This window comes from Dasypus novemcinctus, chromosome 21 (genome assembly GCF_030445035.2).
Source record: "Dasypus novemcinctus isolate mDasNov1 chromosome 21, mDasNov1.1.hap2, whole genome shotgun sequence".
NCBI lineage: Eukaryota > Metazoa > Chordata > Mammalia > Cingulata > Dasypodidae > Dasypus > Dasypus novemcinctus.
In genome coordinates, this window is record NC_080693.1 from 17,173,827 (window position 1) to 17,187,820 (window position 13,994).

The window sequence follows — 13,994 nt, forward strand, 5'->3', positions numbered from 1 at the left end:
ACCAGTCATTTATTAAAGTATGGAGGGAAGAGAAATGGGAGAAAATAACAGATCATGGGTCCAAGATAGAGAAGAAGGGATTGAAGAGTGATAAAGAGGGCCGATTTACAGACAGTAATTTCCCAGTGTAGATGATAAATCCCCAGGTTGACTTATGTATGGATCCAGGCAGGCCTGGGGGGTGGGGTTGGCAGTGAAGGCCAGTATAGGGGGTTTCTGCTTTTGTGCTTACTTTTTAAACCATTAATTATTCTGCCCTTTGTCTAATCACAGGGGAGCAGTCCCAGCCGTTCATTGTTTTGATTGATTACACCACCCTTCAGCCCCTGGGGGGGCCCAATGAAAAGACCCCTGGAGAAGACCTAAGGCTTTTCCTGGCTTCTGGAGGAATTCTTGTTCTGAATGAGAGCATCTTACAAGCCATCATTTGGGGGTACTGATGTCCCTGTGGACTTCTTGGCAGACTCAGGGTCCATCACTTGATTCCCTAACTAGCCCGCCTCAACGCCTCCCACCAGCCTCCCCCTCCCCCAGCAGAGTTGTACAAAAACAAGGCTGGACCTGCCTAAAGACCAAACTCAAAGGCGAGTCCCCAGAAGGTTTAAGGAGATGTTCCTACGATGACTCATGGAGGGAAAATAGAAAATGCTCCCCATCTCCCCAGAAAGGAGAGGCTCCAGTGCTGGTGGACAGAAGCGAGGAGCCTGGAGGACAACCCGGCTTTCTTCCCCGATGTGGGCTTGGAGTCCTGCCACCTGGCACGGGAGCCCAGGGACGCTGGTGGTTCACACACAGCCTTGAGTCTCCAAAGTGTGGGCGGCCATTGCTGTTCCAAGCAGAATTGTAATAATTTGCTGAATTGAATAATAGGGGAGGGCTTGACAGTGGAACTAAGAGAAACATAACTCTCCCTGTAGATTGGTTAAAAAAAAAAAAGCCACAGGAGGCAAATCACAAGGAATCAAAGTAAAATCTTAGCATTACTTTTAACATTTTTCTGAGAATTCTGAATCGTGAAGACCAAGGTGTGTGTGTGTGTGTGTGTGTGTGTGTGTGTGTTTGTCTAATGTCATTTGTAAGAGAGGGGATCAAAAATAAGTACTTCCTAGAAAAGGTGCCTTGTAAATGTTTAAATAACCAAGGCATGAAACTGGGTGGGCTGCAGGGTGCCTAGCCTGGTTTCCTGTTGATCTCCACCTCCCGCTAGTCAGACCCCGTGGGGAAATAAGGGAGCTGATAGTCGCAGACCAATGCGGATTTGGAGGGGAGGGTGGGAGGTCAGGGCCCCCAACGGCATGCAGATTGAATCACCACAGTCAAAGGAGGTCTGAGTTGAAGCAGTGAGCCAGGAATTTCATGCATGATTCCGAGTTTTCTTACCGAGAAAACCCACAGTCTGTGGGTATTTCCTTGAAGGCATGTGCATGTTGTTTTGTGTTTTGTTTTCCAGGATGGACGTGTAAGTCCCAGAGATGTTAGGGCAGTGGCCCAACAGGGGCTAAGCATTCCAGCTCTGCTGAGATGGGTCCTCGTAGGGACTGGGCCAAAGGCTCTTAGACCCCAAAGGAGGCAGGGGCTGGGGGTGGAGGGCAGCAGGGTCATGCTAGAATAGACTGCACCTGTTCCCTCCCAGGAACATGTGCTCAGTCAGCAAGTACTGTCTGAAACCCTAATTTTTAATGGCATAATTTTTAATTCCATGAGAAGGATGTGCCATGGTTGTTGATGCTAATATTTTGGTATCCCTGACCATCTGAGTTGTCTTAGTCACACAGGTTAAAAGGTAACAGACTACCGTGTAAAGTATTAAAATAATAGGGAAATAAACTTATTCATGGTATTTTTTTAAACTAAAGTTCATTCTAAAGATCACAGGCATAAACAAACCTGTAAGAACCTACATGGAATTTTGAGTAAAAGAGCATTGAGGAGAGATCAATCCATACAGATACCAAATTTGGTCTTTAATAATATCAGTGTGGGAGCAAAGGTGGCTCAGTGGTTGAGCCCCCACCTTGTACATGGAAGGTTCCGGGTCCGGGTCCCCGTGCCTCCTGAACAAGCAAAATCAAACAGCAAGCAAAACAAATGCGTGCTGCCTTCCCACATGAGATCTCAGATTCAATTCCCAGAACCCGGGACCTCAAATATATATATATATATATATATTAATTTGCCAAGACTCATAGAACTGTATGCTTAAAATGGATGAACCTTATTGTTTATAAGTAATTCAATAAAACTTTGAAAAAAGAGCCTGGAATTAGAATATTTTGGCACTGTCACATAAAAATATGGTCCAAATAGGAAAAAAATAGAGCTTAAAAAGTGTCCCTAATATATATAAGAAGTTACATGTTCAAACCGCCATTTTAAAATCTCTAGGATAATTATGAATTATACAATAAATGGTATTGGGACAACTAGGTAGCCATTTTAAATTCCAAAGAACTCAGTAATCTAAACGCAAAGCTAACACTTCCTAAGGCTGCACTAAAGCCCAGAATCTATAAAAGATTGAAAAACATGAGAAACTACAAGTTAACAAATTTCATACATCAAAAAATTCATTAGAATTAAAAGAAAATAAGTTAGGGGAAATATTTACCAAACATATCACTCAGAAAAAAACTACTTTTTTATTTTAAAAGACCAACAAGACAAAAGATGCTAGCAGTAAGATGTACGCAGGCAGTGAGGTTAGTGTTGAAGTGCCTGCTACCCTACAGCCCAAAGTGTTCAAACTGGGACAAACGAGGCCATTTGGCCATGGTCCTGGCCTGTGTAGCCTCACTGGTCAAGAATCCTAAGTCCACGGGAAGTAAAAGGCACCCAAAGCATTGCTATTAAATCACAGTAAATAATCCAAGTTCTCTTATTCCTCCTGAAACTCGATGTGTGTCTATGTGAACTCTTCTTGTGCCTAAAATGATTTTTAATGTCTACTAATGAAAGTGTTGCCTGTATACTTTTAGACCAGCATAATCCACCCATCTATATAAAACAAAAGGAAATCCATAATGTGAAATGGTTACCCACTGTAGCAGTTTGATATAATTGATGAATTCCAAAAAGAAATACTGCATTATGCTTGTAATCTGATCTGAACCCGGGGATGACTGAGTTATGATTAGGGCGTTGCGTCCCCACCCAGTCCACACCCCTTGGTGGGTGGGGCATCACAGATACAAGGCATGGTGAAGAAGAGAGATGAGGGCTTTTAATGTTGGAGTATTGATTTTGGAGTTTGATGCTGAAGACTTAAGCTGGAGCTCTGGGAAGTCGAGGAAAGAGAAGCCATCCCAGGAAGGAAAGAACCTTGAAGCCAGAGTAAAGCAAGCCCTAGGAACATAGGAAGCCAGGAAGCCTGAACCCTCACAGACATCAGCAGTCATCTTGCTCCAAATAGACTCTGGTGATGGAAGAAGCTTATGCTTTATGGCCTGGCAACTATAGGCTCCTACCCCAAATAAATACCCTTTAAACACCCAGCAGATTTCTGGTATTTTGCATTAGTGCCTCTTTGGCTAGTACACCCACCAAATTATTTAATGTCACTGTCAAGCACTAATATTCAATGTCGTGTATGTTACCCTGATTGTTCTGTTGTCTTTATACTGTTGTTGTATAATCCAGATGAAATATTCCAATGCTCGAACTGCTCAGGTAGTGTCTCAGAAGATTTACACATGAATGGAAGGTGGAAGGGGCATTGGGGGGGGCGTGCAGGGACATGAGATGCCGCTTCCCCTCTGTAGGGCTTATGGGAGGAATGCCCTTTCCTGGAACTGGAGGCAGAAGCGCTAGGAGGGGGAGGGCCCTGTCCTCTTCGCAGTGGGGGGGCTGGCACCACGAGCATGATCAGTGTGCTACAGAAGAATGTTAACTGCTCGAACCCTCGATTTTCTCTTCTGGGAATCCACAGGATCCCCCGTAGGTAAGCACTCCTTGCTGGTTATTCCACAGGCTCCATGCACCCTCGAGCTGCTCTATTCCTTAACCAACACCCCCCCATCCATTTTGCACTGTCTAGCCCTATATACTCCTTGTCTTCCACTGCTTGGTGCCCTCACTGTCCAGTGACCATCATCAGGACATGTGACTAAATAAATGGAAGGGCTGCTTCTGGCCTTAAGGCCCTGGTGTGGATTCTTTGGAACATCAAAAGCATCTGGTCGGCCTTCCCTGGCTCCACCTCCCTGCGTTTCAGTGATTAAATGTAGACTAGGGAAGCGGATTTGGCTCAACAGATAGAGCATCCGCCTTCCATATGGGAGGTCCAGTGTTCAAACTCTGGCCCATTTGCTGTGCTGATGCGCACAAGGAGTGCCCTGCCATGCAGGGGTGACCCCACGGAGGGAAGCCCCACCTGCAAGGAGTGCACTCTGTAAGGAGAGCCGCCCAGTGCAATAAAAGTGCAGCCTGCCCAGGTGTGGCACTGCACACATGGAGAGATGATGCAGCAAGATGACGCAACAGAGAGAGACAAAGATTCCCAGTGCAGGTGACAAGAATCCAAGGAGGCAGAGAAGAGCAGACAACCAAGTGGGGGGAGAGAAATAAATAAAAAATAAGGGAAACGGACTTTGGCCCAGTGGTTGGGGCGTCCGTCTACCATATGGGAGGTCCGCGGTTCAGGCCCCGGGCCTCCTTGACTCGTGTGGAGCTGGCCCATGCGCAGTGCTGATGCGCGCGGGGAGTGCAGTACCACGCAGGGGTGTCCCCCGCGTAGGGGAGCCCCACGCGCAAGGAGTGCGCCCGTGAGGAGAGCCGCCCAGCGTGAAAAGAGAGAGCAGCCTGCCCAGGAATGGCGCCGCCCACACTTCCTGTGCCGCTGACGACAACAGAAGCGGACAAAGAAACAAGACGCCGCAAATAGACACCAAGAACAGACAACCAGGGGAGGGGGGGAAATTAAATAAATAAATAAATCTTTAAAAAAAAAACAAAAAACAAAAAACAAAAAAAAAATAAATCTATAAATAAACAAATGTAGACTAGAGCCTGTTGTTCAGGAGAAAACTACGTGAGGAGGCCTTTGGCAGAATTACGATAGGGAGAGTAGGAGAGAAAACCACCTTATCAAAGTAAACGCAGGGACATTGGTAATTGTCATGCCCTACTCTAAGAGGGGATCTTAATTCTTAGGAAATACTACCATGTATGGAAAGTAACCCTTAATAGTTCAAAGAAATATTGTCAAGAGTGTATGTTTGCCTGTGTATGTTTGTGGGTGTGTGTGTGAGTGTCTCTGTGTGTGGAAACATCAAGAGAGAGAAACACGACATGCACGCAAATAATATAGCAAATGTTGATCATGTTAAAATGGGTGATCTAGGAGGAGAATTGTATGGTTAGGGCCACATTGGGAAAATAGGAATAGAACTACATTAGGAAATAGGATCTGCCAGTGCCTTCAGAGAAATAAGTAACTTAGGGCTGCCTTCAAGGAGAGTGCCAATAAATAACGTAGGGCCACTCCCAAGAAAAGAGCCAATAAATGACACGGGACTGCTCAGAAGAAGGGGCTTTTAAAAAAGAAAAAAGATAGGTACGCTATCGTCAGCTAGCCGCAGTGTTCCGCTGCTGGGCCTGCCTGCTTGCTCGTAACCCCTCCCCACCCTAAAAGGCTATAAAAACACCTCTTCCCTGAAACTCGGGCTGCTCTCTCCTCTGTGTAGGATGAGACAGTCGCCACGGGGCTAATAAAGCTCTCAATTGGAGAACTATATTCAAAGTCTGAGTCTGGTCAATATCACTACTCTATAACAGAATATTTAAGTGTTTGATGTAGCATCCTGATTCCTGGACACTTTACACTGCAAATTTGCCTTGTGTTTGCATTCTTAGCTACCTCTATTTTGAAATTTTTATTCTCATTTCAAAGTACTTTCAGTCATTTCCCAAAAAAATTCAAAATGAAAACAAACATAAGGAAACAATAAATGAATTAACAAGCGATATGAAAAATCTTTATGGTACAAATCAACAAACTTTTTGAAAAACAATGCAGAGATTCTAAAAAATGGACAGTAAAGACAATAAGATACCAAAGTTAATATATTCTAATTCTCCCAAACAAAACAGAAAATGTTCTTAAAATTCCCCACCACAACTCCCACCCCCAACCTGCAGAATTCTACTAGACAAAATATTTATAACACCCCTACACCCACCGCTAAGGAAACAGGTGGGATTAAGACATCTTAAAAACTGGTAACGCCGGATGGTTTTTCCCATAAGAGCTCCTGTAGGCCTCCCACAGGTGCTCGTCCCTGTGGGGACAGGTGACTGAACGGAAGAGGAGATGTCTTTACATGAAACCTGATGGCAGCCTAAGGACAGAGAGAAACAAAAGGGCCTGAGCCCAGCGCACCAAGCCCCAGGCTAGGACCTCCCAGAGGGCTCTGCAGAGCAGGGAGGTGCAGGCACGGGCTGGGCTGGGGGGAGGCCTCTCAGAAGGAAGACTGGCTCCCTGAGCGCCTTCTCCTCCACGTCTCAGGTGGGAGCGTTTGTCCATCGACAGATGAAGACATGGGGGCTCAGAGAGAGGTGGGGAATTGGCCAAGGTCACCAGCATGAGGGGCAGAGCCTGGGCCTGATGTCTCGGGGTCTGCTCCAAGCAGGACCCCCCTAACCTCTCCTCCACTGCCCCCTGACCAGGCCTGGCTGGCTGGGTGGGCTCCCAGGCCCTGTGGGGCAGGGACGGCAGGAGGGTGGGGCTGCCCCTGCTCCCTGGGCACAATGTACAAGCGTGGAGGCCTCGGACCCTTCCCCACGGGCCCCCCAGGTGCTCAGCAGGAAAAGGAGGTGCCCAAAGCAGAAGCCCCGAAGCACGGGGCGCAGGACGCAGTGCCAGGGAGGGCACGAGCCGCCTCAGCCTGGAGCACTGGGCTCTGTGGTGCTGGGGGAGGGAAGGCTCAGAGGAGACCTAAAGGGCCGGGCTGGCAGGGGCGCGGCAGGCGCGGGCTGCTGGCCTCTGTCCTGGGAGTGAGCAGCCCGGAGCCGCTCGGGGCCAGTAGTGCTTGCGGTGACACACGACCCACCTGCGGCGGTGCCCGGATGGAGGTCACCCCTTCCCGCTGGAACTGGCCCCTGCAGATGTGAAATCTCCCCTGGCTGGGAGAGGGGAGCCGGAGGCAGGCCCGGAGCAGCAGGTGCCTCTGAGCTCTGCTGAGGCTCAGAGGAGGCTTAGCCAGGCCCAGGCCCAGGGGCCAGAGGTGGGTGACGGCCCCCAGGAGCCGGGGCTGCCCCAGGGCCTTCGGGAGGCGTCCAGGGAAGGGGGAGCTGGGGCGGTGGGGTCCTGGCCCTCCTCCTCCAGGCTTTGACCTGAAAACAAGGAAAAAAAAAACAAAAGGAAACCTCACCACTTAATTCTCTCATCCAAACACTTGATGCAAACTATCAATTAGTAAATCAGCTGAGAAAATGAATACAAATGCCCTTGGCTCTGGCCATGGGGGCGCCTTGGAGTTGCTTGTTCCAGGAGACAGTCCCTCTGCCTCTATGAAATGCAGCCACCTCTCAGGGCAGGCCTGTGCGTCAGTCCTCACAGGTACCCGTACTTACTCCAAAACACCCCTGCTCGCTGGGGCAATAAGTCCCTCTTTTTTTTTTTTTTTAATATTTATTATTATTATTTTTAATTACATTAAAAAAAATATATGAGGTCCCATTCAACCCCACCGCCCCCGCCCCCCACTCCCCCCACAGCAACACTCTCTCCCATCATCATGACACATCCATTGCACCTGGTAAGTTCATCTCTGAGCATCACTGCACCCCATAGTCAATGGTCCACATCATAGCCCAGACTCTCTCACGTTCCATCCAGTGGGCCCTGGGGGGATCTACAGTGTCCCGTAATTGTCCATGAAGCACTATCCAGGACAACTCCACGTCCCGAAAACGCCTCCACATCTCATCTCTTCCTCCCGTTCCCCACACCCAGCAGCCCCCATGGCTACCGTTCCCACACCCATTCCACATTTTCTCTGTGGCAATAAGTCCCTCTTTAGATGGTCACTGGGGGCTCAGAGAGGTTGACATGTTCCCGAGGACACACAGCAGGTGGTGAAGGGCAGAGGCAGCTTCAGACTCTGTTCTCTCTGCTGCCAAGGTCGCCTCCAAGGCCACATGCAGGACTCAATCAGCACAAAAGTTGGCCTCATCAGCCACAGGGCCCGCAGAGCCTCCAGCCTCACCCTTGTTCTCCCTGAGTGCCCTGAGCCAGCGTGCAGGGCAGAAGCTGCTCCCTGGGCGTCTTGTGGGGGTTAGAGAAGGTCCAGAGGGAGCGGGGGTCCCGCTACTACCTGCAAGGGGAGTTTCCCTCCAGGCAGGATGGTGGGGCCCACAGCGCCCTCTGCTGGGCTGGAGGAGACACTGCAGGACCCGGCACTAGGATGGCCCAGGACCAGGATCTCGGGGTACACTTTGAGCACCCCCAGTGGATGATGCGAGAAGGTGTCACTGAGCCCAGGCAGGCACGTGCCCTCGGTGCCTACACCTCCCTGCTCCCCCGGGCCCTTCTGACCTCTGGCCCCATGTGACCTGTCCCTCTCCCTCCATCTGTCCCCTCTCCCCCCCTCACCCCACCACAGCCCTGCAGTGCTCGTGGGGAGAACCTCTGAGGTATCCCCCCTGCAGACACAGCTGTGATGACAAGACCCTTGTGTGCCCTGGGCCTGGGCCAGCGGCGCCCACAAACCCCGTGTCTGGTCCCTGAGAGCTCAGGGTCTGAGGCACACGGCCTCACCTGGGCTGAGGCCAGAGGACACACAGGTGCTCCTTGGCTCAGGGGACTGGGGGCTAATCCTGGGGGTGCTGAGGCCAAGGCGACGGAAGGAGGAGATGGAGAAGAGGAGAGGAGGGGGAGTCAGGACAGGGTGGCGCAGGCAGGGGACAGGATTCCAGGCAGGTGGAGCCCATGGAAGGTGCAGGGACAGGAGAGAGCTCGGGGCACTGAAGGAACCAAGAAACTGCTCTGGCCAAGGACGACCTTGGGAAAGAACCTGAGAAATGGGCAGATGCAGGACACATTCTCATAAGTGCTGCACCTCAGTGACCCCTCCAGCAGTGGGGACACACTGTGTCCTCTTGTCCCCCTGGGAGTCTCACCCTTACCCTTACCCCATAATCGCACCCCCCATGCTGCCATCTGCTCTGGGAGGTGCTGATCACGGCCACCACGTCTGCTCTGCTCCCCACGGCCGCCTCCCTCCCCTCTGCCTGCAGCGATGCCTGAACACAGCCAGGGCTCAGACACACACATGGAGAGGACCTATAGTGAACAGCTCTTGTCAGGTCCAAGGACCCACCTGGAACGTGGGCTCCTCGGGCACCCCTGGTTCCCCATTTTCGATCAAGGGCTCCTCCCAGGCGTGGTCTTTGGTGTCTGCAGGAAAGAGCCCCCGAAGCTCGGGCTCCTGCGATGGCAGCAGCACCCAGGAGCCTCTGCCCGGCACGTGGGTCTACGCAGGAGGAAGGGCGGCAGGTGAGCTCGGGCTGAGCCCTGCCCAGGGCTGACCCAGATGAGGAACCTTCCAGAGCAGCCCAGAGCCCCAGCTACAATGAGTCCCTTCTGGCAGGAGTGTCCGCGGTGAGCAGCCCCTCCATCCAGCAGCCCCAGGTGCTGCTCCCTCCTGAGATGAGTCAGGGGAGGGAGGAGACGTGGGACAGCTCAGTCCTGCCTCAGTGTACAGAGGGGACCTTGCCGGGCAGGAAGAGGAGGACATCCAGGGGACACATTTCCTCCAAGCCCAGGCCCTGGCCTGTTGCCCATCACAGCCCTTCCCCTCAGTGCCTCCAGGTGGGGTGGGCCCCAGTGTCCCCGCCCCCAGGTCATCCCCCAGCACCCCTGAGGTCAGGACCCCCTTGCCTTCACCCTCAGCACCAGGCGTGCAGTGTGGACCCACAGGGGCCCCAGGGAGGGAACCTCCAGGAAGCTGGTCCACGCAGGGGCTCCTTGGTGGGGCTCCCTGGATGCCTGTGTCCCCCAGGACACCATGGGCCAGCCCATCGAGGGGCGTCTCCTGCGGTCAGGATTAGGGGTCAGCCAAGGAGATGGAGGGTCTTAGTCACCTGCCACCACCTTGAGGACAGAGTGAGACGAGGACAGTGACCCAGTCCCAGAGATGGTCACGGGGTAAGTGTGGTCCCAGCTCAGCCAGAGGCTCTCAGCCTGCTGCCCCCCCCCTCCCCGACCCAACACGTGCATCCAAGGAAGATGAGCTAAGTTTCCTGGGTTAGGTGACAACCGTGATGTGGTCCTGGAAGGTGGAAATGGCCACTCCAGGGTCGGTCACCTGATCCTTAGTCAGGGGAGGGCACCTGTCATCTGAGGGCAGAGCATCCCCTGCGATGGCTGGCAGCCAAGACAGCGTGAAAACAGCCTCCAGGAGAGCAGGGCTCAGCCTGGCAGGGGCAGGGCAGGAGCAGGAGATGCCCCTGGGGTCTGGCCCCCTCCCCCCCGCACCTGCAGCGCCCCCGGGAAGCACCCCCAGACGTGCTGGCTCCGCTTCTCCCTGCAGCAGGTGATCCCCAGCAGGGCCAGCCTGAGGTGGGGGGAGAAGGCAGCTCCACACGCGTCCAGCAGACCTGAGGAGGGGAAGGCAGGGGCTACTGCAGCGCGCGGGCAGGAGAGGCCCACCAGGTGACAGCTGTCCTGCCTCACTGAATGGCTGTCAGCCCGGGGTCCTCAATGCACCACCGAGAACCAGAGACGCCCTCCACCCACGGGCCTGGGGACGATGCGGGACGTGATGCTGAGCGCCCTGTGGAGGGTGAGCACCCCACACCCAGCCTGGGCCCCGCTCCCCGTCCTGCACCCGCTGTGAATCCAGAGCAGCCGAGAGGACAGTCAGCCACGAGGGCAGCCCCGGACACACAGCCCCACGGGGCATCCGTCTTCTCACCCGTCCCCAACCCCCTGTGCAGGACCCCAGGCCTCAGGAGAACTCTGTGGGGAATGTCGTTAGGGACCCTGGTCTCCAGCCCAGGTCATGATGTGACACGTTCCAGTGAGGGCGGCGGACACTGTGATTTAGGGATGAGTGTGGCTGAGATGAGGAGGGCGCTGAGGTCAGTGTTAGGTGCAGCCCACCTGGGGGTGCCACGGGGAGTGCACAGAGTGACTCCCATGGTGCATGAGGACTGTGGGTAATTATATAAACAGGAATGTTCTATGAGATGTTAAGATGAGGTGTAACATGGGAAAGTATCTCTAATGTAATTTACAGACTATCGTTAAAAATAATATTGTAATATTTTTGTATCAAAAGCAAAGTAGAAGCTTTAATAATGTTAAATGTAAAAAAATATGGGCTTTGGTTTTATGAGCTATCAATATGGTCAAGTAGCCTTTTCTGTTTTTTATAAATTTTTTCATTTACAAGGAGACCTTGACTCTCAGTTAAATCATCTGTGCTGGTCTTTGTATATTTTGGAACACTGGAGGAACAATTGAGTTTGTAAGAATTTGAAGAGACAAACGTGCCTGGACAGAACCTTTTACAAGTAAGGCTTCTGTAAGATGCCGAGCTGGGTTTACCCCGTTTGTTTTATTGAAACTGAATTAAAGTTTGAATGAAATACAGAACTTTTTCCATGCATCTCATGTAGGGCACAGAACTGGTCTGGCTGTGGGGGTGACACAGGGACCCTGCCCCCGTCCAGGGTTCCTCATCCCGCCCCTGAAGGGAGCTCCTGCAGGGTCCGGCCTGGGTCCAGGGACCCACCTGGAGGCAGGTCAGCACCCTTTACCTGTGCATGAGCTCCACGACATGGGATCTGCCCCGAGGCTGCCATTTATCCTCTGCAGGTTCTGGTCCCAAGACCTGGAAGGAGGAGGACGATTTTCAGGGAAGGGCCAGGCTGGGCCCATAGGGCAGCGGGGCTGCTCCTGCACCCAGGAAAACTCTCCTGGGACCCAGTTCTAGGCCTGGAGGGCCAAGGGGTCAGCTGTGCCACTCAGGTGTCAGACATGGCCTCCTGGGGGACCCACCCTCCTCAGGTGCAGGAAACATCCCACCACAAGGAGGGCTGTGGCAAAGGGCAGGTGGCCCGGTCCAGGTGAATGGTGTGAAGAAGTAGGTGGCCCAGTCCAGGTGGGTGTCGTGAAGAAGCAAGTGGCCCGGTCCAGGTGGGTGTCGTGAAGAAGCAGGTGGCCCGGTCCAGGTGGGTGTCGTGAAGAAGCAGGTGGCCCGGTCCAGGTGGGTGTCGTGAAGAAGCAGGTGGCCCGGTCCAGGTGGGTGTCGTGAAGGAGCAGGTGGCCTGGTGCAGGTAGATGGCGTGAAGGAGCAGTTCCCAGGACACCCCGGGATGTCACCTGTGAGCCTGACCTCAGGCCCTGCTGCCGGCCCCCCAGGACCTGATCGAGTGCACCCCAAGTCCTGGGAACCATGATGACTTCCTCCCCCTGGAGCCACCCCCTCCCAGAGGCATGGGGTTACGACCTACATGGCAAGTGTCTTCCTCCAAATTCTCTTTCAGAAAATTGATCAGCACAGATTATGGCAGTGAAAGACCTTGCACAGGGTCTTCACACCCTCTGGATCCTGGGAAATCACCTGTCGATCCAATGACCTAATGTCCTGAGGCCTCCAAGCTCCTATGTTGGAAACACCTGCCTTTGGGATGTTCACCCTTTACTTTATGAGCGCATTTTGAGGTGATCTGCAGACTGTGATTGGAAATCTTGAGCTTCTCTAAAATTCCATTTCAGGGAAACAGTCAGAGAGCCTCCTCGCAATGCAGGTCACCTCCGGCCAGGCACCAGGGTCAATGCCAACTTGAAGACCTTGTGCCCTAAACTGAATCAGCAGGTTCTGGACACTTTTTGTCACAGACAGAGGAGGCGGGGCCCTCTCCCGCAGGTGGACCATGTTTCTATGGAGTCCACATAAATCCTCACCTATGAGTTCAATACTTGGTGCCTTGTAGCTCTCCAAAGTCTATGAAGGAACTCTTGAGTTCCTTCACTCGGGTGAAACAATCTGAAGCTCAGGCTGCTCTAAACCCTGCGTGGCTGCATGGCCAGAATGCCCCATGGCCAGAGAGGGGGTGCCAGGAGCCTCTCCTCAGGCTGGCCTGTGGCCTGCACACCAGGCTGGTCACCACCATGGCTGTGCTCTGCTAACTGCCCACAAGGGCTGCCACGATGGGGTCAGAGATGTGACATCATCCCAGAGCTGAGTCTGTCCCCCACCTTCCACCAAATGCCCTCACGTGGGCACTTGGCACCCAGGCACGTCCTCCTCTCCCACGGCCACGGTCAGCTCTGTGGTGGGAATGTGGTGACCTCCCCACTTAAGGACGGTGGACTGGACTCCCTGCCCAGGCGTCAGTGAAGTCTCCTTCTGGGGCTGCAGGACACAGAGTGGACTGGGGACTCCCTTTAAGATCCTCCAGCGGGGGCTGGTGGTGACTGGGTGGCTGGCTGTCCACTCCCCACGTAAGGGCAGAACTTGAGTTTAGGGCACCGAGCAGGGGGCTGCTCTCCCAGGTAGACGCTCACAGCGAGGAGATCCGTTCCTCCTGACTGGCCTCGTCCACGTCACAGCTCTCGCGGAGGCAGGGCTTGGGGAAAACCTGCTCCTGCCTGCCCGCCACGGTCGTCCCAACAGGCACCTTCTCCAGCTGCCCGTCCTCAGGACGTCGAAGCCACAACCTCCACATCTCCACAGAGCCTGGAGGGCCAAGCCCTCCTGAGCCAAGCCACGCTCCGTCCTAACTGCCCAGTCACCAGGCAGTGTCCTTGAGAACATTCCTGGTTGCCCCGGCAACACCTTGGTGAGGTCATCGCCAGGAATCACAACCTGATTGGACGAGCAAGAGCCAAGTTTCCCAAGGTGGGAGAGCCAGGACTGAACCCAGGACCTCATGTCATGGTCACATGGCCACCTGGGAACTCGGATTCCCCTTGTTTGAACCCTCTGATTCTCAAAATACTGGGAATATGGTATTTCTTTGGGGTAGAAGCTTGCAGTTACCGGGCC

General features: G+C 53.1%; 1 protein-coding gene across 1 annotated transcript; it reads right to left on the reverse strand.

Annotated features, from left to right (window-relative positions):
* Positions 1 to 1,937: 1,937 nt before the first annotated feature.
* LOC111761409 (unconventional myosin-XIX-like) lies at positions 1,938 to 13,704 on the reverse strand. Its single transcript, XM_023585533.3, has 6 exons — positions 13,514 to 13,704; positions 11,761 to 11,834; positions 10,475 to 10,596; positions 9,318 to 9,470; positions 7,047 to 7,329; positions 1,938 to 6,335 (listed from the first exon to the last, which is right to left on the reverse strand). The coding sequence occupies exons 1-5, from the start codon at positions 13,672 to 13,674 to the stop codon at positions 7,192 to 7,194; spliced, it is 648 nt and encodes a 215-aa protein (XP_023441301.2). The 5' UTR covers positions 13,675 to 13,704; the 3' UTR covers positions 1,938 to 6,335; positions 7,047 to 7,191.
* Between the last annotated feature and the right edge of the window lie 290 nt (positions 13,705 to 13,994).